General features: G+C 40.1%; 1 protein-coding gene across 1 annotated transcript; it reads left to right on the forward strand.

Annotated features, from left to right (window-relative positions):
• Window positions 1-16,384: 16,384 nt before the first annotated feature.
• On the forward strand, window positions 16,385-17,161 carry LOC308297740 (histo-blood group ABO system transferase 2-like; the record flags this gene model as incomplete). Its single annotated transcript, XM_080741299.1, has 1 exon — window positions 16,385-17,161. One exon carries the CDS (start codon window positions 16,385-16,387, stop codon window positions 17,159-17,161), a length of 777 nt encoding a protein of 258 aa, XP_080597425.1.
• Between the last annotated feature and the right edge of the window lie 9,893 nt (window positions 17,162-27,054).

Below are 27,054 nucleotides of genomic sequence, written 5' to 3' on the forward strand. Positions count from 1 at the left end.
CTCTCTCTCTATTGGGACAATCTTGCAGCATGACGAAGTGCAATTATGCGCCGCATAATGGCCAGTGTTAACCCTAAAACCCTGGCTAAGGCACCAAGGGCGGCAGCGAAGCCCTGGGGGATTCCACTGTGGCTGCGGTGGAATAGGGAACAGGGGTACGTGTGTGACACATTGACAGAAAATGCTGGCGACACCAGATAGATAATGGAAGGTCACGCCTTAGCCTGACACTGCCAAGGAGAGGCAACTCATTTGGGATTTTCAGACTGTGATGAGATGAGCAGCAACAGTGGGAGCACATGCCAATATTGTCTCCTGGATACAGTGTTCGAAATACGCCATGGCTTTTGGGGGAGCATTATTTTTTTGGGGGGGTTGGGGAGGGAGGGTATTGTAATACTGTACATGTTGCACGCACAGGCATACAGCAGGCATGTGCACACGTATGCCTGTACATCAAAGGGGGCTTGAGCCCCTGCCCTTTTACCTGTATGTAGAAACTGCCCTTTCCAGACCATGAATGCAGTTTTTACTATGGTGAAAGAAATGCAAACGCCCTCTTTCCATGCTATACCTGAAGGCAGCATTCAATAGAATTGCCTTGTCCAAACTCTCCTGAATTTGAATGCAGCATCTTATGTTGAGAGAATTCCCCTCTCTCTGTAGAAATCCATTCCATTACGCTACATCTCCAGTATTGACTTGGTTATGCTTAGTTCAGTGTGGTTTCACACACCAAAAATAGCTGACCTCCAAGCTTGGAGGTCTGCTATTTTCGGTGCTTCCACCAAAAGGCCCTTTTGGAAATTCCGGCGCCTGCCTCTCTAACATTGTCTGCATGTCCCAGGCATACAGGAACGCCCTCACCCACTGTATGTGCAAAAATATACTATCAATGCATTTCGATTAATTCCGTGATATTTAGTCTGGGAAGTAGAAACAGAAGAATTATTCATCGCATCAGTGCGAACCTGCCTTAAGAATTCAATCAATCGCACACTCTAAAGGATACAAAGTTGATTTAATAATTTAAAGATAAGGCCAATGCTTTGGCAGCTCAGGTTTACATCACTTTCCTGTCATAAAGCAAAGTCCACATTTGTGACACGCTTTTATATAAATAGTAAATACAAATAAAAAGCCTAGTATTATCTAATGTTTTATTTATTTATTTTGGCCTGTCTTTTATAATACCATTTACCTGGGAATTTCCCCTGGGACCAGTAAGTAATATAGTCATAGAGGATATAGAACCTGACTTACAGTTATTTCCTGAGGAAAATGATAATAAGAAAAAGAATGACCATGTTGACTGACAACGGGGCTAACCTGTCCATTTCCTCCTGGGAACGTGCCTCAACTTTACCTTTCTTGTGTTAACACCCCCCTCCCCCAGCAAGTATATTTCCATCACTCCCACTAAAGTGACATTTACAGATGAGGGGGAAATCAAGGAAAGCAGTGGATCTCAAATTGGAAAAGGCATTGAACTGAGGATAATGCTAGCCCCCATAATATCAAACCAAATAATGTGAAATGTCAAATTGTTGCACAGCAGTCTTTTTATTACCACTGTACTCGCAAGAAAAGGGTATAGGTATTATCCGTTTGTCGTGGATAGAATGTATTTGCATTAAAGGTTGAGTAAGTGATATTTCTTAGTTAAAACAAAAGGTATACCTTTTTTGGGGGGTCGACTAAGGACCCCTTAGTCGAGAGAGAGATGAAGCAGGGACCCCCCCACAACCTGTTCATGAATTCCATAGTTTCATTGTTTGACAGCACGATCATTAGTGTATTTTGGATTCATGTCAATTTGTGTTTTCAGATATTTAACCACTTGAACCGTCAATACTTAATAAACTTGACCTTTCACTCTGTACTTTTTTCCCCATCTACACCAAACCTCTTTGCCGAAAATAGCTGATCTACAAGCTCACAACGCCTCGCAAGTTCTCAGAATGTGGAGACTAGGGTTCAAATGGTTAATATAAAAAAGGAGAAAAAAAATCTATCACTCAATGATTTGGAGGACCCCCTGTAGTAACTCTGGGGACCCCCTAGGGGTCCCGGACCCCCTGTTGAAGACCCTGTGTTTGTTCAGTAACAGAGTCTCCCTGTATCTCCAGCTCTTTAACACCCAAGGGGCCAAACTCGTTCAGTAACGAGATAAGGCCACTAGAGGTCGCTCTGCCAAAAGGAGTTGTCTCGTTCCTCAACGAGATAACAAAGGGTTAACTGTGCAGCGTGCTGCGCGCATGTTGTGTTCCCTGTGAATGACCCTAGTCCATACGTCACACTGTGGCTCGCAGAGAGAGAAAATGGCGCGACTAGGCTGCATTGATTTCAATTCTAGGCTGAAACATAAAAAGGGCTTTATCTATGAATGAGGTGCAAACAGCGCCGGCGCCCCCTATAGGCAGACTACGCAGTCTGCGTAGGGCCCCCGACCAAAGAGGCCCCCCCCCACAGCCCCCTCCTCTGCAGAAAAGAACGTACCGAACTGACTTTTCACACCAGCGCTACTGCCATCTTAGCCTGAATGAGACATCTCTGATTAACCTCGCATAGCCAGACTTACTCATGTCCCTGATTGGCTGTCCCGCCTCTATGCCATTGTCCCATTGGCCAAAAAGGAAAAGGAGACGACATTTCTTGACTCTCTGGAACTCTTTGGGAGTTTCCGCCCCGCCCCCTTTCAGTGTTTGTTTACTTTCGGTTTGACAATGCACGTTTATCTTTCTGGATATGAGAAAAAGAAAAAGAAAAAGCGTCAAAAGGAACTGCAGCAACAGCAAACAGGTAAATAAACATTCTTGCACTGTCAGTTGTAACTTGTGTTGTGCGATGGAGCCATGTTGTTGCTTTAGTGGCGATATGCAAGGGCTAGCAAGGGTGTTATCCTGCTGCCTTGCGTGTCACGACTGGACACTTGTACTGCTGTTGTTATGTAATCTCTCCTCCCTCGCTGTCTGTCGCTGACAGTGCGCTGACAGTGACAGTGCGCTCGCCTCTTTCTCTGTGACCATTGTCTGTGATTTGTTTCTGCTTTTGGTTGGTTTTTGGTTCTGTTTGTTTGTTGTTGCTAACTAGCTGCTGTGGGTTCTTGACTTGTTGTGAGGTGTGTGCAGTGGTATAAAGTAACTAAGTACATTTACTTAAGTACTGTAGGCTACTTAAGTACAACTTGAGTTATTTGTTGCTGCTTTTACTTCTACTCCACTACATCTCAGATCTAAATATTGTACTTTTACTCAACCTCAAATTCATTTGAAAACCTTAGTAACTTTACTATTCATTATGATGATATTTTTATCATTATGATATTATAAATCATACATAAACCCCTTTAGCCCTATTTAGCCCCAAATTATATAGCCTACCTAATATGTTTCAGATATAATTATTTTTCCTTGGCATAGCCTACATCTATGCTCATTTTGGCATATTTGTCCAGTCCTTTGTTATGTTAGGCTACTTGATGCTTGCATGACAATTCTGCAATTTGGCATATTTATATAAAAAAAGAACAGAATTAAACCCATTATAAAATTGATTAAAAAACAATAAAAAAAAGGCCCCTTGGTAGAATCACGCTTAGGGCCCCCGTGGGACCAAAAACGGCTCTGGGTGCAAAGAACGCCAGGGAAGCAGAGATCTGATTGTTTTCACGGCGACACTTTACCGCGATGGTCGGCCCCGGTTTGGATTTTAGTTTCGCGAGCGTTTGTAAACAAATGGATTTTCTTCCTCAATCGTCAGTGGACACTCACGTGCACACGCACGAAGCTTCCGAGGCTCTTCAAAATAAAGCGCGAGTGAACGGCGGCAGCAGCAACAGCTAGAAATGTTAGAAACCTTGGCTTCCCATGTGTTAATAAACAGAAAATATTTTTCAGGTGGGTTGCCAATTTGCCAAATTGCTATCCTACAACCGACAACTATTTAAAAAAAATATCTGACTTAACCATTAAATAAACAATGAATTAAAATAAAATGCTAATGAGAGAGGATTGGACAGAATATTATATTTTAAAGATCTTAAAGGAGCTATAGTCAACTTTTTCTTGAAAAAACGGACGCTAAAATAAATATAGTGATTAAGCTTCATATATGTGTTCCTATTCAAAACTGACCAAAAAAAGCGTAAAATAATGATACCATAATAATTTTGGCCATTGTCAGACTTTGTTTACATCCCTCTTCTATTATTTCATATGGTTTGATAAGTGATGTAAACAAAGTCAGCCCAACAATGGCCAAAATGTAAATTTTATCATTATTTTACGCTTTTTGTGGTCATTTTTTAATAGAAACACATATGAAGCTTAATCTTTTTTATAATATATTTTCGAAAACATTATTTTTATTTTAGCGTCCGTTTTTAAAGAAAAAGTTGACTATAGCTCCTTTAATATTACATTCAACTGAAATATATTTCAGTGATGATGAAGAGTGCACGAACCATGTGGAAAACACAGTTTATAAAATGCTTATAAAGCTATAAAGGCTTGTTACTGCATTATTTTCACAAATATTCTGTGCACCCATTCAAGGCTGCCAAGTAAAATTTAAGTAAAATCCAGTCCCATTTTGTTTACTTTATAGTCTGTTATATGATGGTGTTATTATGAGCCAAAGAATTGCAGATCTACAAGCAAGCTGTGCTTGTAGATCTCTTATTCTTGGCATACGATGAAGTACAAATCAGTTTTTTTCTTTCCTGCCTGTACTGGTACAATTTACATTCAGCTCAATATGCTGAGAGATTTGTTTTGCAACCGTTGCTGTGTGCAGTTCGTTCCTTGGTGACATCCAGTGAAAAACAATATTATTCCTATGAATTGAGAAATTCTCAATTATCTCCGCCCATGTTATGGTGATGATGACTGTTGTTTTTTTCCAGCTCCACCCGGCATGTGAGTGACTCATGCTTTGTCCTCATGTACAGAATGGTGTGGGGGTCGGTGCAGCAGTTAATGTGGGATGTCATTTGTGAGAGTGGACAGCGTGGACTGAAAGAACTGGGACATAGTTTAATGCAGTCAATTACATTGTCTCTAATGAGATCAAAACTGATGAAAGCCATCAAGAATAATGTAAAGACCCTATCAGTCCCGATTAAATGAGTCAATTTGAAGACTCGGCATAAAATGTAATTCAGTTTCCTATATTACTTTTCCCACCAAGTTAATCTCGAGGTCTCAATCTCTTGACCCTGCGGGCACCACGTTATATTTATATTTTATTTCGTATGGAATAAAGATCTACATTCAGTAGAAGCTTTGGATGGAGGCTGTAAGCAGTGCATGAATGTTCCCCATACAGTATCTCATTAAAGGCCTTGACCTCGCAGCCTTCGATACGTTACGTGGGATGAGCAGCAAATCCCATCGTTCTTGTGTAATCTTCACCTCTCTGCTGCGCCCATGCCCCGTCTTCCATTACATTTGATTTGGGAGCCCGTTCACGCTCTGGTGGTTCTCATTTTCACATGGGATTATCGACACAGAGCCTCCACTTTTTTCTAATCCATCTGTTTGTCATTCAAGAGCACCGTTGAACCTCGTAATTATCTTTTCTATCTGCTTCTTCTGGTTCTCTGGCTGAAAGATATATCCATGCAAACTATAGGCGAAAAGGCAGCCTCCCAACAAAGAAAACAGAAAACATTTGTGAAACAATTCCAGTGAAACTGGAATAAGAACAGTGGTGGAAAAATTACTTGAATTCTTTACTTAAGTAAAAGTATCAAGTAGATGTACTCTGTTACAAGTAAAAGTCTGGAATTCAAAATGTACTTGAATAAAAGCATGAAAGTATTGGCATCAAAAAATACTTAAAGTACCAAAAGTAAAAGTACAAAATGTTTGAAAAGCCAAGGTATAAAATAGGGCTTAAGTGGTTTTGGTTTATGTATATTTTATAGTATTATAATTGTCTCCACCAGCCGAAAGGCATGGGAGAGACTATGTTTTCGCCCCGGTCCGTCCGTCCGTCCGTGTGTGTGTGTGTGTGTGTGTGTGTGTGTGTGTGTGTGTGTGTGTGTGTCCGACTGTCCGTGCATCCGTCCGTCCGTCCGTCCGTCCGTCCGTCCGTCCGTCCGTCCGTCCGTTACCAGCTAATCTCTGGCACTGTTGGCCCGGTCACTGCCAAACTGTGCACAGTGCACACACTCTCCCTGGATACCAATTCAGAACCTCTGCCCCAAATCTTTCACATGGGCCTGTTCTAGCGCCACCAGGAGGCATATTTTTGCAAAACTAACTTTTGGCCAGTGCTCCTATAGATTTTGTCCAAAAATCACGCAAATCAGTCAACATCTCTACAGTCATGTGATTGACATGGAGCTGTCTGATTTTCCAAATTCCATCCTGATTGTCTAAAACTGGCTTCCAAAGTTTGTATGATTGGTCCGTTTTGATTAAAATGCCTGAAATCATGAACGCAGTGTGCTATTTTGGTTAAATTGTGCATGCAAATTCCCAATAGGCAGAGGAATAAATGCCACTTAAATATAACAGGCCGATTTGTGTTTTTACCTATAACTCCACTGACAACAACTTTGTATGTGCACTCCCTAGAGGCCAAGGAAAAACCTTTGCCCTGCATTTTTCATATCTGCCTTTTATAGCGCCACCAGGAGGCCGATTTATGTAAAAATAATTTTTTTCTATAATTCCTAGAGATTTTATCCAAAAATCATGCAAATCAGTACACAGTATCTCTATTGTCATGTGATCAAGACGGATCTGTCTGATACAGGGGCATAGTTCTGCCGATTTAAAATGACTCCAATACGGAAGTAAAACTTCCAATGATTTGCCGCTAGTTGCGCTGTTTTCCCCCCCGGCCGATCGCAAAAAGAATTGTCCTCCATTGGATCCTATTCATTTTCCCCTTTCGTTTTCTAATCTTAATTAACATTTTCATGAATACTGTATGGTTCCTATCGCTAGTTAAAAATTGCCTTTCAATCACCATCATATTCGTTTTGTCGAAATGTGGTCCAATTTATTTTAAAATAAATGATAAAGTTGCGGGGGGGCGTGGCCAACTAAACTGATACCAGCCGGCTGTGTTCTTCTTCGTGTGCTGTATTTCGGGAGGCTCCGACCACATTCTCCCATGTATCCCTGTGGTTGCACATGACCGTTGGCAGCCAATAGCATCTCTGATGCCTTTACAATTCTATGATGGCGACACCCATTCCAAGGGGTAGAAAAGGGCTGTTTGCGCTGCATAGAAACCAATGGCTTCGCATCGTCCATATTTTTCTACAGTCTATGGTCTGATATTTCATATTCCATCCTAATTGGCTAACATTGGCTTCCAAAGTTTGCAGGATTGGTCCATTTTGAACAAAATGACTTAAATCATGAACGCAGCTTGTGATTACAGAGAAATTCTGCACGCACATTCCCACTAGGACAAGGAACAAATGCCACTCTTTTCACATTGGCCTGTTATAGCGCCACCAGCAGGTCGACTTTTACCAACATTTATTTTGGAACAAAATGCCTCAAATCATGCATGCAGCGTCACATTGCAGTTAAAGGCTAAAGAAGACATGGCACCCTTTTCACATTTAGCGCCACCAGGACATACTTAACCTGATGGAGACCTGTGCTCGGAAGAGCACTGCTTCTAGTTCATATCTGCAAAGTAACTAGTAACTAAAGTTTTCAAATAAATGTAGTGGAGTAAAAGTACAACATTTGGATCCGAGATTTAGTGGGGTAGAAGTAAAGGTATTGGAAATTGGAAATACTCAAGTGAAGTACAAATACCTAAAAATGTTCCTTAAGTACAGTACTTAAGTTCATGTAATGTACTTAGTTACCACTTAATAAGAACAAAACAAAATTAGATAAAAAAAACCTAGGCCTACTACTTGGAACTCCCCTATATTCAGAGTTGTCACCATTAATATACTCTAGATGATAGCTGCGTTGTGGTGTTCTCATCTTCATGGGGTCACGCGTTTTGCGTTTCTTGGAGTCATTCCATGTCTTCAGCACCAGATGCGCAACACCCACACCCGCGTAGCAGCCGCTGTTCCGTGATAAGAGGAGAGGTGATGGAAGCCCATGTTTGTGGCACGGCATTGATGCACTTATATGTGACCCCGAGGCGGATCAGCAGATGCTTCATTAGCTTCTCTGCCTCGCTGGAATTATATCAACACATGGAGATGCAAATAAAGGGATCATGGACGGCATGGGAGTGGGCAGATATTCTAAATTAACATGGAGGATTCAGGATTTTACCAGCTTTCCCACTATTACTTTTCCCTGTTAATATCTGTCCAGTTGTTAATTTCAGTATTGTGCATTAGGGATTTCGGAATTTCAGTCTTTAACGGTAGACGAATAATAATACAAAATAATGAAAGTACTTCTTCCGCCCAAACAATGATTGTCAAATAGTAATTAGTGGCCAAGCCACGCAGTGGCAAAAGCCACTCATTGATATTGTACCTTTTCTCTATTCTTCCGCCACTTTTTCTCTAGTGGCTTGACCGTGCAGTCGCTTTTTACGAAACTCGGCAGTATGGTAGAGGACTATGCCAAACGGCTATAACACGAAGCTTGCAACAATTGACCAAAGGGTGGCGCTGTAGGAAGCCTTTGAAAAGTGAAAACTTTGAACAGGTATAGCTCATGCTCTGTTTGAGATACAGCCATGAAACCTGTATACACTTATGCGTCTCCTCATGCTGAACGACCTTTACACTCTGACTTTTGACCTCTGACCTTTAGTTCTTCCACCATTTTGAATTATATGAAAACCAGTAAAAATCTATCTCCTTCTGGGATTTTCGCGTCACATGCGCGAAACCTTTTTTACACGAACTTTGGACCAATCCGGTCAAACTGTCTGGTCGGATTTTTTTTAAAGTGAAACATTATTTTTGGACAATTCACTGAATATTGCAGTTTTATGCAAATTATTCTTCTGCCTCTAAATCATACATGCAAAGTTACACGTTCATGGCATTTGGCAAAGAAGTAGAGGGTTAGTCCAATTATCACTGAAAACAATCTTATTTCAATTGGCCAAAGGGGGGGCGCTATACAAAGCGTTTGAAAATTCAAACTTTAAACGGGCATAAGTCATGCCTCGTTTTGTTTAAAGACATGCAAGTTGCTTAAACACGTGCCTTGACTCAAGTGGAAGACATCTGTGTCTTTGTTAAGTAAGCTCCACCCTTAGATTTTACACCATTTTGAGCAGTTTGTAAAACGCTTAAACCCGCTTTTATTCTGGAATTTTCGCGTCACGTGCACAGAACAAGATCTGTCAGATCGGAATTCTTTTAAAATGAAACATTATTTTTTAATAATTCAATGAATATTGCAGTTTTATGCAAATTATTCTTCTGCCTCTAAAACATACATGCAAAGTCACATTTTCATCACAATTTGCAATAATGTATTGTAGAGGGTTAGTGCACTGTGCACTTGTAACCCAGGGTTCAGCTGGAATTACAGTCATTTTATTTTATTTTTCAAATGGAGCATATTCTTATTTTTCACATGCAATGTTTTTACCACAGTCCCTAAGTGACAATCAGCCACAGCTGCCCAGCAATTGATAATCAATAGTTTGCTCAGTAACCTCACTGGAGCTGCTGCAGGTTTGTACGCATTTCATTTCAATACTATTCCAATTTCGAACAGCTTTACTTCATTCATCTATACTTACCCCACACTATATTTGGCTTTTAGATCCACCTGATCAACTCTGATATTGACACTGAGGCTGTGTGACTAAGATAATTATTGGTAAGTGGCCATTTGGTTCAGAAATGTTTGTTTGGCGTTTTGGGATTGGAATGTCAAAAGATTTATTTTGGGAATGTAATTATTGCTTGTAGATAAGTTGATTATTGATGTGTTTTGAGTTTAATGGCAAGCTTGTAGATCAGCAGATTTGTTTACTTTATTTTGTTTTCAGCTTGTAGATCGGCTGATTAGTAGATTTTTTTTCTTTTTTTTTTTGTATCCAGCCAGGTTTTTTGCCTGAGAACTGAATCTAAATGATGGCTTTGTTTGGTTTTTCCGAAAAACTACATTTCCCAGAATGCAGCAGCTAAGATGGCTGCTCGTTGGACGTCGGCTGATTGAATCCACCTGAAGAGCAGTTTGTGCAAAACACTGCTGGTAGCGTGATGTTGACAGGACGATGTGTGTGCGCTGCTCTGTTAACCGGTAAGACTGTTTGCTTGTGTTTTATAGTCTTTTACCGTTTTACTGTTTCATTTTGGTTCTATGGTTTACAGTGAGAATGTGTTTTATATTGTCAGGAGTGTGCAGTTGTGGATGATTGCCTGTGTTCACTATTGTTTGGGGTGTGGCCTCATCTCTTTAATGTAGGCATTTAACTAAAGAGATGTGAGTATTATTGCGACTGTTAGGTCGCAGTTACTATCAAAACCTCCACCAGCTGTCAGTCTGTCTGTGTGACATCACACTTTTGCCCTACTCATATCTCCGCCACCGTTGCCCCTATCCATGCCAAACTTTGCACACACTCCTTGGCTGCCTGATTTCTCACATGGCCCTCCAGCGCCACCATAAGGCCGATTCTTGCAAAGCATATTTTTGAACACTGCTCCTACAGATTTTGGCCTAAAATCACTCAAATTGATTGTCAAATCACAACCTCCGTCCCTGATTTCTCACATACCCCTCTTCTAGCGCCACCATCAGACAGATTTTTGCAAAACACATTTTTCAACACTGCTCCTACAGATTTTGGCCTAAAATCACGCAAATCGGATGGCCAATCACAACCTCTGTCCCTGATTGCTCACATGCCCCTCTTCTAGCGCCACCATCAGACCGTTTTTTGCTAAACACATTTTTCAACACTGCACCTACAGATTTTGGCCTAAAAGCACGTAAATTGGATGCCAAATCACAACCTCCGCCCCTGCTTTCTCACATGGTCCACTTCTAGCGCCACCATCAGGCTGATTTTTAAAAAAAAACACATTTTTCAACACTGTTCCTACAGACTTTGCCCTAAAAACACGCAAAGCGGTACACAGTATCTCAAATCATGTCATCAACATGGATTTCCCATATTACCTCCTGATTGGCTACGATTGCCTTCTAAAGTTTGTGTATGCAACCTGACGGTCACTTATCTCCCAATTAGGGAGTCTTACAGGTAATATGCATGTGCAAAGGTGAACAAGGAAAGGGGTCGACATATATTCCGTAGTCCATGATTCTGTGTAACCATGTGGTTAATATGTATTACTGTCATTGTTCTAGCAGCTACAGGTGGAGCCAGGGGCCTATGGTGCTAGTCCAATTTCATTCTCAACCAGTATGATGTCAGCACCTGGCAGCAACACAGCTTCTCCTAGTCCAATTTCATTCTCAATCAGTTTGATGTCAGCACCTGGCCGCAACACAGCTTCTCCGAGTAAGGCAATCCAAATGTTTGGCTCTTAACCCCTGTTTGTTAAGTTCTGGAAAGAAGCATATTTTGAGTTAAAAGCCCCGGTTTTGGGAAGAACTTTATTTCATGATTTAGGGGAACGCCCCCTTGAATAAAACAACGCTTATTGCGTTTTCACCTTGAGAACTGTTTCCGTGTGCTGGTTTGGGTTCAGACTTCACAACACTTAATGTTTAAAAACTTTATTTGAAGACATTTACTACTTGAATTATTTGAAAACATTGTTTTGAAGACTTGAGTGATTTAAAAGACATGCTTATGTTGTTGAAAATGGCAAGGTTGTTAACCTTCTGTTTTGAAGGTTTACAACCTGATGACCAACTCTTCAACAAAGAAGACAACAAATTAAAAAGTTGCAAAATAAAGATATTGAGAGTTAAAAACTTGAGGAGTTCTTTGGAACAAAAATCTGTGGTAACTTGACATGCATGTGGCTAAAGACATTTATTTATTTAATGTTCATTCATTGAACTGTTGTGGGTTGTAATCAATTGACTTGTTTGTGGTTGCATTGAAACTTTTTGGTTACAAACATAACTTGGGTACTTTGATTTGACTTTTGCGTTATCCATTTCGTAAATATCTAAAAATTGTTTTTTTGTAAAATAAGTCACACCAGTGTGAACGGAGCAGTGGTGCCCATGCATTTCAAGGTTGTGTTTATGCATGCACTTACTGTACATTTCAAGGCTGCTCAACAGTCACCCAGCACTGCAGTATTGCAGGCCAGGCTACAGACACGCATAGCTACACAGACGGTCACGCTAAAGAGACGGTGTGACCACCGCTGAATATTTCTCTGGTAGACGGAATCTACCTGGCACCCCTAAAATTGCCACCTTGTATGCACACACGCGTTCCCCTGTAGCTTGATCTACCTACGTTTATTGTATTATCAAAGCAATAAGAACATAAAACAAATTGGTGATACTTGCTAAGCACTGTCAGGTTTACATAAAAAAAGGTGGTACTCTCACTATGATATTTTTCCTCCTGTAAACGTAATGTGCACAAGATATTTTAGATGTTATTTTACAGGTTCCAGTCAGTGTTTTATGTGTCTTTAACGCCGATGGTCACCGGTTCAAGTCTCACCTCATGCAGACTATTTAAATTGCATATTATAGCTGCTTGCAGCTATATTATTGTAATTATTGTGGGCTCGCTGAAAGCGAGCACACGTATGTTCTCCTCATTATTTATCTGGTAAGTTTATTCTCCTCAGAACTCTGGCACTTTATGCCCATATATGGTGTGTTCCATGTTGTAGTAAGGGGAATTTATAAGATATTTGACCAATCTGCGAAGTAAATCGTTACCAAGAAATTTTTTCACCAATGTGTCTCTAAAGGTGTGTAATAGTATGTACTAAAAGGTTGAAATTCACCTCCCGGGGGAAACCTCATAAAAAAACTGATTTGTGTTTGTGTCCCATTCACTTACTATACAGGAAAAAAAATACAAAAAATAAATATGCTTTAAGTAGCATGTGAGGGGTCAAACTAGGGGTTTTTCATGATGCTGAATCTATTGCAAGCATTTGTTTTGCATGAAAAACATTCATTGGGCTAAAAACAGACCCACAAAACGATGGTTTAGTGATGAATCATCACTTTTCACAGTTTTGTAGGGGCCATTTGTAGCCCACAGAATGTTTTTCGTGCAAAACAAATGCTTGCAATGGATTCAGCATCATGAAAAACCCCTCACATGCTACTTAAAGCATATTTATGTTTTGTATTTTTTTTCCTGTATAGTAAAGTTAATGGGACACAAACACAAATCTTTTTTTTTTTTGTATCTTTTTTTTATTTTTTTAAATCTGAGGGAAAAGTTATTTTCACTGACAAATGTGTGTGTCAAGAAATATAACCCTAACCCTTAATAAATAATATAAATGCACCATTTACTATACAATTTCTTTACTATATAGTACGTTTAGGATGGTTAAGGTTTTTTGTATGTGTGTTTCTGCTAATATTATTGATTGCAAAATTAAATGTGAAAATAAAGGCCGACAGTGTGTGATTATGGATGCCATGTTGGTGAGATGATTCCCTGCTTCATTTGCTTGAACCCCTGCTCCATAAAATGTCTGTAGGGGAGAGCGGGGTAAACTGAGACACCGGGTGAACTGAGACACCCCCTGGATCTAGGCATTGAAACACATTTGTGGTCATCAGGGATGTAGTGGGGGGGGAACGCGGGGGTACGGAGTGCCCCACACTTCTCTCAAGTCAAGTCAGTTGATATTATATTTTCAGGTCGTTCTGACCCAGCAATTGGTTGAAATACTGTAGGCTCGCCAGCCGTGCTGAAATGAGCATGACTAACAGCAGATGGTAATATAAGATTTGAAAATGGATTAATTAATTGGAAATATCAGTTGTGGAGCTATTTTGCATGGGAAGTTTGGCTGATGATCCGGTCATCAAATTATTGGTTGAGAACCACTGGTCTAAGGCTATTTCTGCCGCCGCGCAGACCTGTTTTAAGCCAGCGAAAACGTTATGTGCACGCGCACGGACGCACGTGCATGTGCGTGCACGCGCGGGGAGTGCCCACACTTCCAAATTTAGCACTACAACACTGGTGGTCATGTGACCATTATATTTTCAAAACCCTTGAATTCTCCCCTTGCCATGAAGGAGAGGACCTGATAGTGCTGTTGAAAACATGCTTTTTTCACAAAAATATGTTTTTTGCATGTAAAAGTAAATTTTCTTGCTGTCAACATAATCAGCTGTTGTGTCACAGCAAATTGAATCGGGGAGAACGTTTTATATCATACATGTTGATGAACTACCAACTTATAAATCCATGTGATAGATATAGCTAAACATTACATTGATAAGAGATGTCCTTTTTCCCAAAATGTGGCTGTGGGGTAAAGTGAGACAATTGCTTCGGGGTAAAGTGAGACACTATCTCACATTACTCCAACATGATAGACCAGGAGAAAGCTGTATAAACTTGATTAAAGGTTTTACCAAACTTCTCTCAATTGATTCCTATATATTTTTCCCTGTAGAATCTGCAAAGTATATTGTTGTATTGTGCGTGCATCATTAATGAGATAATTAGCATATTTGACTAATTCAGAGCGTCTGTTCACCTCTTCATCCAGGACTTTGTGTCAGGTGAGTGGGTTTTACTGTGGGCAGTAGAACCCCTCAGGTGGAGGCTGGTAGCATTCCAGACACTTAGTGGCTTCTGAGACTTCCCAGCACAACACACACGCACGCACACACAAATGCACACAGGCAGGCAGGCATGCACGCACGCACGCACGCACGCACGCACGCACGCACACACACGCACACGCACACACACACACACACACACACACTGTTCCAGAAATGGACCTGGAACAGGGGCGTCAATTGGGTATGGCAGGGGTAAGCAGCTGCTATACCCTGGGTCCAGGGGGGGAAATAAAAGCTACTATTAATTATAAATCCATGAATGTCTCTTTGTCTATCTGCGCTGGTTATTATGTTGTTAAATTACAGTAAAATAACTACAAATGCAAAATTTAACATAATGGTCACTTACTTGTATTCTCCCCAGCTTGACAAAATGGTATATTCCCAGGTTCCGCAGGTTGTTAATTTTGGCATGTTTGCTAACATGCTAAGTTTAGCTGCACTTGAAAAAACATTCCAGGCTGCCATATACAGTACAGCCCAAGAAACCGTAGAAACCTGTGTAAAAAAACTGTCAAAAGTCGTTTTTTTTTCAGACACTGTGAAAATAGCCGATCTACATGCTCACAAGATCTGCTATTTTCACAATAGAACCGTGTTATCCAAAATGTAATGCCTATTTTCCATGAGGACTCCCATCTTTGCCATACCCTAGCTTTTGCTGAACTGACGCCACTGACCTGGAAGTACCGATAGGGGAGGTCTTTGCCTGGGTGACACCAGAAACCCAAAGGTTACCAGAAACCCACAGGATTGCTTTTCTTTTTTCTTTTTTTTTTAAATGGCAAGTACACCATTTATGTCTCCATACTGCCGACTGCTGTAACTTTGAAAATGAAAAATAAAATCTATATAAAATAAAGAAGGAAGCTGCTTATTATCCCTTCAAAGACCCACCACACACAATCAATTTTTATTTCTAGCGTTGTGTTGTGTTATTTGAAATAAGATGAATAAAACACAACCTTTGGCGTTATAGTGACATTTAGCACAATTCTTATCAGAGTGACAGTATAGCCTAGAGACTGCTGGCTTTGAAGAGAGTGTTACTTGAGAGGACAGGAGGAGATCAGATTCTACCAGCTAAACTAGTTTTCTTTTTGGCAAGGAAACTAATAGTTGTGTTTTATCTCACCCCATCATAGTGTCCATCGTTTTTGCATACTGTGGGCAGACCGGTCTCGCAGTGTTCTTCTTATATGGCACGTTCGTTGTGTCTCACCAGCCCGTTCACCGTGATTGGTGCACCTGGATTGGCACTGACGCACATCACCTCCCTGTACGGCGGTTTTCTCCTGCAGATGGTTATGTGTTGAGGAGAGCACAGACAGTTCAAGGTCTTCTAGTTAGGAGAGCAGAGTGCACTTGATGCCCCTGTACACCAAGGGGGAAGAATGAAGATTCGTTTATTTCGTAAAACCCGCTGGTCCTCGCTGCTGAGCACTCTATTGCTTCTTGGGCTAGCTTTAGTGCTGTTAAGATGGGGGCCATCTCTTGAATTCTGTTGGGGAGGGCAGGCCACCGGCTATCCTGGAGATGCGGCGCAATACAATCCACCGCCCCCCGAGGCCCTGAGGCCACTGGATCCAGCTTTTCAGCCACTGGATTCAAACCGGCCCTTGAAGCAACCAAACATTCTGACCAACCCGCAGCGTACTGACGTTGTACTGGCGACGCCGTGGCTAGCGCCGATAGTTTGGGACATGACCTTTGACACGGCGCTGTTAGACGCCATCTACCAACCGCGCAACATCACCGTGGCGACGACCGTCTTTGCCTACGGCAAGTACACCCGATTCCTGAAGGACTTTCTGGAGACGGCCGAACGCCACTTTTTCGTCGGCTATAATGTCCGCTACTACGTCTTCACGGACCAGCCGGACGCGGTCCCTTCTGTGGAGATGGGCGCCGGCCGGGAGATGTTGATCAGGTCTGTGCAGGGGATGGACCGCTGGCAGGACATAACAGCCGGCAGGATGAAACAGATCCAGGCTTTAATAGAAACGGGGCTTCGCGGCAAAACCGACTACATCTTCTGTTTTGATGTCGACATGAAGTTCCATGCTCACTTTGGAGCCGAGACACTGGGGCAACTCATCGCAGGGCTACACCCAGATTTCTACTACAGAGAGCGCAGCGAGTTTACTTACGAGCGCAGGAATGCCTCGAAGGCATATATGGCCCCTCACCAAGGTGACTACTACTACCAGGCGAACATATTTGGGGGGGAGCTGGTCTACGTCCATCATCTGGTGTCGACATGCAACCACAACATTGAGCTGGACACCCAGCAAGGTATAGAGGCAGTGTGGCAGGACGAGAGTCATTTCAACAGATACCTGTGGCTCCATAAACCCACCAAGGTTTTGTCTCCGGAGTATCTGTGGATAGACGCTTTGCCTGTGAGCAATTACCCGGAGGTAAAAATCAAACGATTGGCTTCGGTCATTAAGGAAAATGGCGAGGTACGACCCAATTAAATTAAATAATTAAGTTAAAATTCAAAAGGGGAATGATCTTAAACTTAGCACAAGCTTAATTTATATTTATCCATTAACTTTAACTTTAAAACCACCAGTAACATTTTCAAAACAATATTTTATTCCAATAAATGTACTGAAATCTGAGGGGGAAAGTTATTTTCACTGACTGCAAATGTGTGTGTCAAGAAATTGCATGTTCTATAAGACATAATAATTCAACTTGAGTGTGAATGTAGTGTGCTTTCGAGAAAGTTGCCATATAAATGCACCATTTACTATTCTATTTTTTACTATATAGTACGTTTAGGATGGTTAAGGTTTTTGGTATGTGTGTTTCTGCTAATATTATTGATTGCAAAATTAAATGTGAAAATAAAGGCTGACAGTGTGTGATTATGGATGCCATGTTGGTGAGATGATTCCCTACTTCATTTGCTTGAACCCCTGCTCCATAAAATGTCTGTAGCCTACACAGTCCTGTCGGAAATAGCAGATGCGACGCCTTGTGAGCTTGTAGATCGGCTATTTCCACTATCAATGTTATTTTTTAAGTATAAAGTTGTCAAATATGTCAGTAATTTCTTTGCATATTTAGGTTATATGTCATATCTACCATATGCAACTTCGAAGCCTACAAGACAAACAGAAATGTAACGCAATTAAATCACAATTAATCACAATTATTTGAGTGACAATTCACCCTTTGTTAGCCTCCTGGTTGGTCCCTGACTGACCAACCAGCAGGCTCTATCTGCCTTGTCCCGCCCTGGTTCCGCCTTTTTTATGTTGAATTAGCTAAAACATAATTTTTGGAGAAATAAAAAACATTTAAAAACATGCTGATTCACTATGCTGCCACTGAGCAGCTCCAATTGACTGAAACAAAGTTTGAAATTAGAATTGAGCACACCGAATAACAATATGAAGCAACTGAATTAACATGGCAGTGGATGGAATGTCCCACTGAATGTCCCTCCAAGTCAAAGCAACCAATGGGTGTGGAGAGGGGCAGGACAATGGGCGGGACTTGACAAAGGGTGAATCGTGACAGCCCTAACTGTACATTGAGGTTTAAACCTCGTTGTATACTTAGTCCAGTGTCAATTAGTCAATGTGTGATTATGCCTCACAGAAATAACAATCTACAAGCTCACACGTCATACAGTGTCACATTGCAACATGTTGTGGCCTTGTAGATCTGCTATTTTTTTGCAATTAACGCAAATGTCTGCCAATAATGACATTCCCAAAACCAGAACACCAAGGTTAAAGTGTCCTGCATCTTTCATGGTGCCTAGGCAGGACCATAGGGCTTGGAAGGGGCATTGATCAAACAAAATAACAAAATGTAGAGAATAGGCGTCAGATGTTATTTCAGTCATGGTTTTATTGTTTACTAACCTTGTAACATTTGCACAGGATCATTAATACATTTAGTTAGTTTAGCAAAGTTTGGTTTGCTAAAGGTTATTCCTGGCCCCGCCCCCGGCATCCTGTTCATATCCTGAAAGAGGCTGAAAAAGCTGGCCTGAAAAACATAATTTGGTTTCCTGTTGTCCTTGCATTAAAGGGGAAGACCACCCATTTTCAATATTGAACTACAGTATGTCATTAATATACCTTAGAGGAGTTGTGTGGAAATAAAATTAAAAAGTTCCCCTTCTGTGTTGCCTGATTTTGGGGTTTGTATTGCAAATCACAACTTGATGACATCACACATTGTACTTTACAATACAAACCCCAAAATCAATCATCCAGTTCTATAGGCAACACAGAAGAGGGGGAACTTTTTTTTTTATTTCCACACAACTCCTCTAATGACATTGTTCAATATTGAAAAAGGGGGGTCTTCCCCTTTTAAAGTGTCAGTAGTTGGCGTTCTGGGCTCTGAATGTACCTGGGTTGCCATGTCTGCTTATAATAAGCAATTTGTGTCTCTAAAAATAGTATAGTTGCTTATTGGGCTTACTTTCTAATATTTTTAAACCAGTGTGTGAAGTTGGCCGATGGCCTATAGGGCTCCAAAGAACAGCTCAAGATGGGCGTTTTAAGATTGTTATTTCTACAGCCTCCACCATGCAGTTTTGTAGCAAAAACCCAAAATTCAAAAATAGCTAAAATAAACTTGGCCAAAAAAAAAATAGAACTCAGGAACAAAAGGCAAAACTCAAGATAAAGGGTCCTTGAACAATGTCTGATATGGAGCCTTCCCAAAAATGCCCTTCCTTGATGCGTATTTTAATATCCGCCATTACTAAATAATTACTTTTGCATCATAACTCCTGAACCAAGCATTGTAATACAAACTGTGATGTCTACACCTAAGTTAGTGATGGCCAAGGATTGCAATCATATCACGACCAGCTCAGTGGCCTAGTGGTTTGAGTGTCTGCCCTGAGACTGGGAGATCTGGTTTCAAACCCCGGTTGGGTCATACCAAAGACTCTAAAAAATGGGATCTGGTGCCTCTCTGCTTGGCACTCAGCATCAGTGCAGGGTTGGATTCGGGGTAAGTCCCGGCGACATACTAGGTTCATGTTCAGGAGGTGTACTTGTACATCAAGCTGCCTCATGCTACAGGAGATAGGCTAGGCTGGTATCACAGTATTTTATGTCTGTTGCATATACAGTCTTTTGCATACATGTTGTGTAGAGGCCAATTTGGGCTTCTACCTATAACTCCACCGATTAGTGTAAAACTTTGTATGTACACTTCCCAGAGGCCAAGGAAAAACCTGTGCCCTGCATTTTTCACATCTGCCATTTATAGAGCCACCAGAAGGCCGACTTACAGTATGTAAAACACATTCTTCGATATTATCCGAAAATCACACAAATCAGTATCTCTACAGTGATGTAATCATGACAGATTTGTCCGATATCATATTCTATCTAATTGGCTAACATTGAATTCCAAGGTTTGCAGGATTGCTCCTTTTTGAACAAAATGTCTCAAATCATGAACGCAACCTGCTTTGTGTGTAAGATTTTGCACACTTTCCTAGGCCAAGGAACAGATACCACCCTTCTCACATTGGCCTGTTATAGCGCCACCAGCGTGTCAACTTTTGCAAAACACATTTTTGGAACAAAATGCCTCAAATCCCACATGCAGCATCCGATTGCCGTGAAAGGCCCAAGAACGCATGGCACCCTTTTCACTTTGGCCTATTATAGAGTCACCAGTAGGCCAAAAAAAAAAATACCTGACCTGCCAGAGTCCTGTTCGGAAGAACACTGCTTCTAGTTTTTCTTTGATTTCTTCTTTGCTTTCCCTTGATGCTTTTTTGCTTTCCTGCTTTTTATGGCCCAAATTATTGTTCTGTAAGCTGATTAGCCTATTCATGTTGTGTCCTTTTCATTACTTCATTACTTTTTCTCAAAAGAGATGCTTGGAGGCACCGTGTTACACTGGTGCAAACAGCATGCATTCTGCCCTATAGACAAGACTAAGGGAAATAAGGAACTTTATGCAACTGAGCTGATGTGACTTTTAGTGTGGCTGAATGTTGGCTATAGCACCCAGTAGGAGCGAGATCATTTAGCGACCTACAACCTGGTCGCAACCTGGTCGGTAGTCTTCACCGACCGGGTCGCTATAAATCTACCGAACGGGTCGCTAAATCTACCAACCGGGCTGCACCCAGTCGGTGTGCGATTTTCACACCGGTCGGTAGATTTAGCGACCCGGTCGGGTCGGTGATTTACCGGCCCGGTCGGTAGATTTAGTGACCCGGTCGGTAGATTTAGCGACCAGGTCGGTACATTTAGCGACCAGGTCGGTAGATTTAGCGACCCGGTAGGTCGATTTTGCGGCCCGGTCGGTGATTTAGCGACCCGGTCGGTAGATTTCTGAAAACTACCGACCATGTCGCAACCCGGTTGTAGGTCGTTAAATGATCTTGCCCTCTCTCATAGCACCTTTAAAACTGAGAAAAGCAATAAGCGTCCTTCTGCGGTGCAAGTATCCCCGAGGAAGAAAAATAAATATGACAAGAATATTTATCTTCAATATAATGGCAGCCAATGAAATATTATTTTAAACAATAAAGTTCAATTTATTATGATGAGGGTGAGGTTTCTGGTGTGTCCCTCATTATGATTGCTCGTATTTAGCAGGACTTTAATTGTAACATGTAAACAAAAGGTTCAGATTAAGTATTTTTTCTGAATATATTCGAGAATTAAATATGTTTATCGCATGAGTCCATAGATTGTGTGTATCGATTTTTGTGACATTTGGAAAAAATATGTAGGAAAAGGAGCAAAAAGTGTGTTTTGAAGAAAATTCAAAATGGCGGAGAATCTATCCTGACGCAAATGGGCGTGGCCTATATGAGGAGATGTGTCATGACCCAAGGAATCCAGGGAAAAAGGAATTTTAATTTTCCGACCCACGGTTCAAGAGTTACAAGCCGAAAGGTAAAGTGGACTGTTATAGCGCCACCATGAGGCCAACTGACGAAATTATTTTTTATTTAATCCTTGATATCATTATAAATCTCCTCTCCAAGTTTTGAAACTGTAGCCCCTATGGTTTGCGAGACAAAAAAATATTGAATGTGAGTTTTTGCGATTCCCATTATAAGTCAATGGGTAAAATTAATTCACTAATAAATTAATATCAATTAAACGATACAACTTTTCTCTTAGAAAAGTAATAGCAACCTATTCCCGGCCGATCCGCACGTTTTGATGTATATATTGCGTGGGTGGCGTAAATTGTGCGGCAGTTATTACGAGCAGAAATTTGCAAGAACATGACTTACTGACTTAAGTATGGCGGATTACAATAAGTGTTTTGCCATTGCAGGCACACTTAATAAAAGGAAGTTGACTTTTTTAATGCAGTGTGGGTTTTGTAATCTTACCGTATGCATTGGCAGAATTAATTTCATTTGTAATTGTGTGCTAGAAAAGTGACTCCATGCAGTGCAAGTCAGCACTCAGCAGGGAAACTATTTTATAGATTTTTAACCAACAGAGTAACTATTGAACCATTAAAGAGATCTTGTCAATATTTGGAGTTATATCATGGCAAGGTAACCACACAACCCAAACTTCTACCAAAGTGTAATTTTGCTTTAAGCTGTCTTTATTCCCTGGCTATTTAAAAATTGGTGATGGTTGATATTTTAATAATATATTATTGTTAAAACCAGAAATAACACAGTCCTTTTATACCAGCCTGCGCCTTGTGGACTAGCCTTGTGGAGCAGTTTAGTGAACAAACGAGAACTTGTCCGTAAATGGAAATGGCAACAATTCCAAGCAACTGCACAGAAATGTCATTTACAGGTTGGCTAGCAATATAAAGACTAGAAGAGAAAATTTCTAAGAAATTTTAAGTGTGCCTGCAGCTCGCTAAGTCTGTGCAACCTTGTGTAGCGGTTGGTGTTAGCATTAGCGTTATTTCATTTGACGCAACCCGCGTGTCTGTATGACAAACGGTTCACGAGATCAAGGGTCACTTCCTGTTTGGTGAGGGGCACTTCCTGTTTGGCGAAATAGGCCCCAATTAAGGTCATGGACGATTAATGAATTAAAGCTGCAAGCAGCGATGACCGGGCCCTCGCAGCTCTACCCACGTCACAAGGCCAGCAGCCAATCAGAAACCAAACAGGAAGTCAGCCATTTCGACTAATTAGTGGCGTTTTGGAGCATTTTTGGCCGTTATGACGGGTCGCACTTTAACGACAGTTTTTTGAGAAAAAATTGTTTTGTGAGAAAAAAAAAATTTGAGAAAAAAATTTGAGAAAAAAACTTTTTTGAGAAAAAGAAATTTTGAAAAAAAAAATGTGAGAAAAAAAAATTTTGAGAAAAAAAAAATGTGAGAAAAAAAAAATTTGAGAAAAAAAAATTTTGAGAAAAAAAAAATTGAGAAAAAAAAATTTTTGAGAAAAAAAAATGAGGAAAAAATTTTTTTGAGAAAAAAAATTTTTGAGAAAAAAAAAATTTGGAGAAAAAAAAATTGAGAAAAAAAAAATTGAGAAAAAAAAATTTTTGAGAAAAAAAATTTTGAGAAAAAAAATTTTGAGAAAAAAAAAATTTGAGAAAAAAAAATTTTGAGAAAAAAAAAATTTGAGAAAAAAAAAATTTGAGAAAAAAAAATTGAGAAAAAAAGAAAAGGTATGACACCAGCCGCGAGTCTGTACGACAAACGGTTCATGAGTTATAGAGGCACTTCCTGTTTGGTGAAGGGCACTTCCTGTTAAAGAGGGGGCGGGGCTTAATCAATTACAGCTTATCCCTATAGACAACATGCCTGGCCACGCCCCCTACTTCCGACCGGAAGCCCTTTTTTGGGCTTGATCGTAGCGCGATTTCCTGTTTACGTTCATCTGAATCTGATTCTCCTCTTAACTAACGTAGCCAACTGCAATGGGAATATTAGCCTATTACTACACATGATAAAGAATGACCTTTTCCACCCTTAAAATGGACAAAACACGTTTGAAAACTATGCTTTACACATGCCACAAGACACTCGACCCAAACACAGGCATTGTCATCTTCTGAATGTTCCTAAATCAGCCACAATAAGCCCACTATGCCATCCTTTAAACAGACGTTTTTTTTTTAGCAACCAAGCTAATCTAGGCTAACAGATAGATTACATCACGGATTCATTAAAACTGGAGCAAATGATCTAATTCCATTGTCGTTTTTCAGTCTAACCCCTAGCTACAGGACCATGACATCTTTGGTGGTTTTAATACATTGGCCGATTTTATGTATATATTTTTGATATCAAGCCTGCTCCTCTGTCTGGTCACAGGGCTAAGCAGCAGACATTAGCACCCTAATAAACACATCAACCTTATCTCAAATGATCTCATCACAGCCTCGTGTTGTCACATAAGCCTTGCCTAATGGGGAATGTAAAGGTTGGCATGTTTAATCCACTCTGCGATTTTATATGATTTTTTGAATGCCAAGTTTCCTCCTCCCTCCTGCTGCTAGCTACTGGCTACACACAGCTAACACAGTGGCAGACACACCACGCTGATTTTTGTTAATAAAACTTACACCTGATGCTCCCCTGATGACTGGCGAGTTGCAGTGTAGCCCTCTGCAGATGGAAAATGGCCAAAATGTATTTTTTAATCACTCACAGACGACATAGGAGCACTGTGTTCCTTTCACACTCTGCTGTTGTGCTGCACTGGGAAATGTAAACAAAAACTTTTCCCTTCAGAACGCTGGTTGATCATGTCAAACGTCATCTTCTCCATTCTCCACTCTTCTGGGATGTCACCATGAAGTCACAGTTGGCTTGTGTTGTGTGATATGCATTAATGTTTTTACAAATAGGCCTGTCAACAACTCAACGCACTCCAGAATAGACATAATACACATTAGCCCACCTATTATGTGCATCCTATGCCGTGTTCATTTCACTATATCACTGTAAATCATCGATTTAATCCTAATCAAGGCAATATAAATATCCATTCATATTTAATGCTCATTTAATCATTAAATCCTAAACTGTCACGTCAAAACAATGAATACATTTGGCTTTAATAGATACAAAAACAAACTGGATTAATTGAAAATGACAAGTGTTTAAAAGCATTCCTTCAAAGCATCATTGGGAACATTCCTTATCTCAATAACACAATATACAGTACAACATTTGAAACCCTCAACAGTTTAAAAAAAAGGCATGGACAAGTCAAAGAAAAGTGTGTATAAATATTTTATTGCAATAAATATGATGAGGAGATCTCGACCCTCACATCTGGCTTCATTGGTCCTGCATGGACGTACAGTACAGGTCTGAAAGACAGAAAACAATTGCATTCACAGATACAACACAACAGCGAAGAGCTTTTATTTCAATTATAATCAATGTTGTGTTGTCACAAGTGAAAATAACTTTTACTTAGTTGTAACAAGAGTAGTAGTCACCATACAGTAAAAGATCGTAGCTAACAATGCTAATTAGCTAGCATGAGAGTTTTACCTTGTTGTTGTTGTTGTTGTTGTTGTTGTTGTTGTGAGTCGTGCTGCTTCTCTGGGGAGTTTGCTGAGTTTAGGATATGTTAAGGATGTCATCAATACTATTAACTGGTGTAGATAGAATAAAAACATCGAAGATAGCGGTGGCTTGCATATCAAGAGACCATGACCGCACCATCTAGCTGACAGCTGGAAAAAAAAACCTCCGTTGGTTTAACCCTTTCAGTTCATTGTCATAATCTTTTACTGCAGCGCTGGGCAGTGTTGCCAAAATTTGTGAGAGAAATAAGCCAAACAAGCCAACTCTTGCAATATAAATAAGCAAAAAAAACAAGATAGTTTAGGTAAATAAATTGACTTGGCAACACGTTTATATGCATGCCTGACAGAGAGAACCCGGAAGTTCACTTTCGACTTGGGGGCGGGGCGTCCCTCCTGCAATCGGCCAGGAATCTTGTCTATTGGTCGGAAAAAGACCAAAGTTGTGTGAGCATTTTACATTTTAAATGACGTTGCTAGGCAAAAGTATGGCAGAGTTATGTGGCGCCAAAGTTTCTGGGAAAAAAAAAATTTGAGAAAAAAAAAATTGAGAAAAAAAAAATTTGAGAAAAAAAAATTTGAGAAAAAAAATGTTGAGAAAAAAAATTTTGAGAAAAAAAATTTGAGAAAAAAAATGTTTTGAGAAAAAAAAATGTGAGAAAAAATTTTTTTTGAGAAAAAAAATTTTTGAGAAAAAAAAATTTGGAGAAAAAAAAAATTGAGAAAAAAAAAATTGAGAAAAAAAAATTTTTGAGAAAAAAAATTTTGAGAAAAAAAATTTTGAGAAAAAAAATATTTGAGAAAAAAAAAAATTGAGAAAAAAAAATTAAGAAAAAAAGAAAAGGTATGACACCAGCCGCGAGTCTGTACGACAAACGGTTCATGAGTTATAGAGGCACTTCCTGTTTGGTGAAGGGCACTTCCTGTTAAAGAGGGGGCGGGGCTTAATCAATTACAGCTTATCCCTATTGGTCGGAAAAAGACCAAAGTTGTGTGAGCATTTTACATTTTAAATGACGTTGCTAGGCAAAAGTATGGCAGAGTTATGTGGCGCCAAAGTTTCTGGGAAAAAAAAAATTTGAGAAAAAAAAAATTGAGAAAAAAAAAATTTGAGAAAAAAAAAATTTGAGAAAAAAAATGTTGAGAAAAAAAATTTTGAGAAAAAAAATTTGAGAAAAAAAATGTTTTGAGAAAAAAAAATGTGAGAAAAAATTTTTTTTGAGAAAAAAAATTTTTGAGAAAAAAAAATTTGGAGAAAAAAAAAATTGAGAAAAAAAAAATTGAGAAAAAAAAATTTTTGAGAAAAAAAATTTTGAGAAAAAAAATTTTGAGAAAAAAAATATTTGAGAAAAAAAAAATTTGAGAAAAAAAAATTAAGAAAAAAAGAAAAGGTATGACACCAGCCGCGAGTCTGTACGACAAACGGTTCATGAGTTATAGAGGCACTTCCTGTTTGGTGAAGGGCACTTCCTGTTAAAGAGGGGGCGGGGCTTAATCAATTACAGCTCATCCCTATTGGTCGGAAAAAGACCAAAGTTGTGTGAGCATTTTACATTTTAAATGACGTTGCTAGGCAAAAGTATGGCAGAGTTATGTGGCGCCAAAGTTTCTGGGTTTTTTTCGGAGTCCCCCATTCAAAGTCAATGGAGTTTTTGGGCGTTGTTTTTTGCGGATTACATCGCAATCGTAAAGCGGATCGGAAAGAAAAGTAATAGCACACCATTCCCGGCCGAGCCGCACATTTTGATGTATATATTGCGGGGGTGGCGTAAATCGTGCGGCAGTTATTACGTGCCGAAGTTTCCCCCATTCTAAGTCAATGGGGTTTTTTGGCGTCGTTTTTTGCGAATTACGTCGCAATGGTAACGCGGATCGGAAAGAAAAGT

This window comes from Nannobrachium achirus (genome assembly GCF_963921795.1).
Source record: "Nannobrachium achirus genome assembly, chromosome: 2".
Lineage (NCBI taxonomy): Eukaryota > Metazoa > Chordata > Actinopteri > Myctophiformes > Myctophidae > Nannobrachium > Nannobrachium achirus.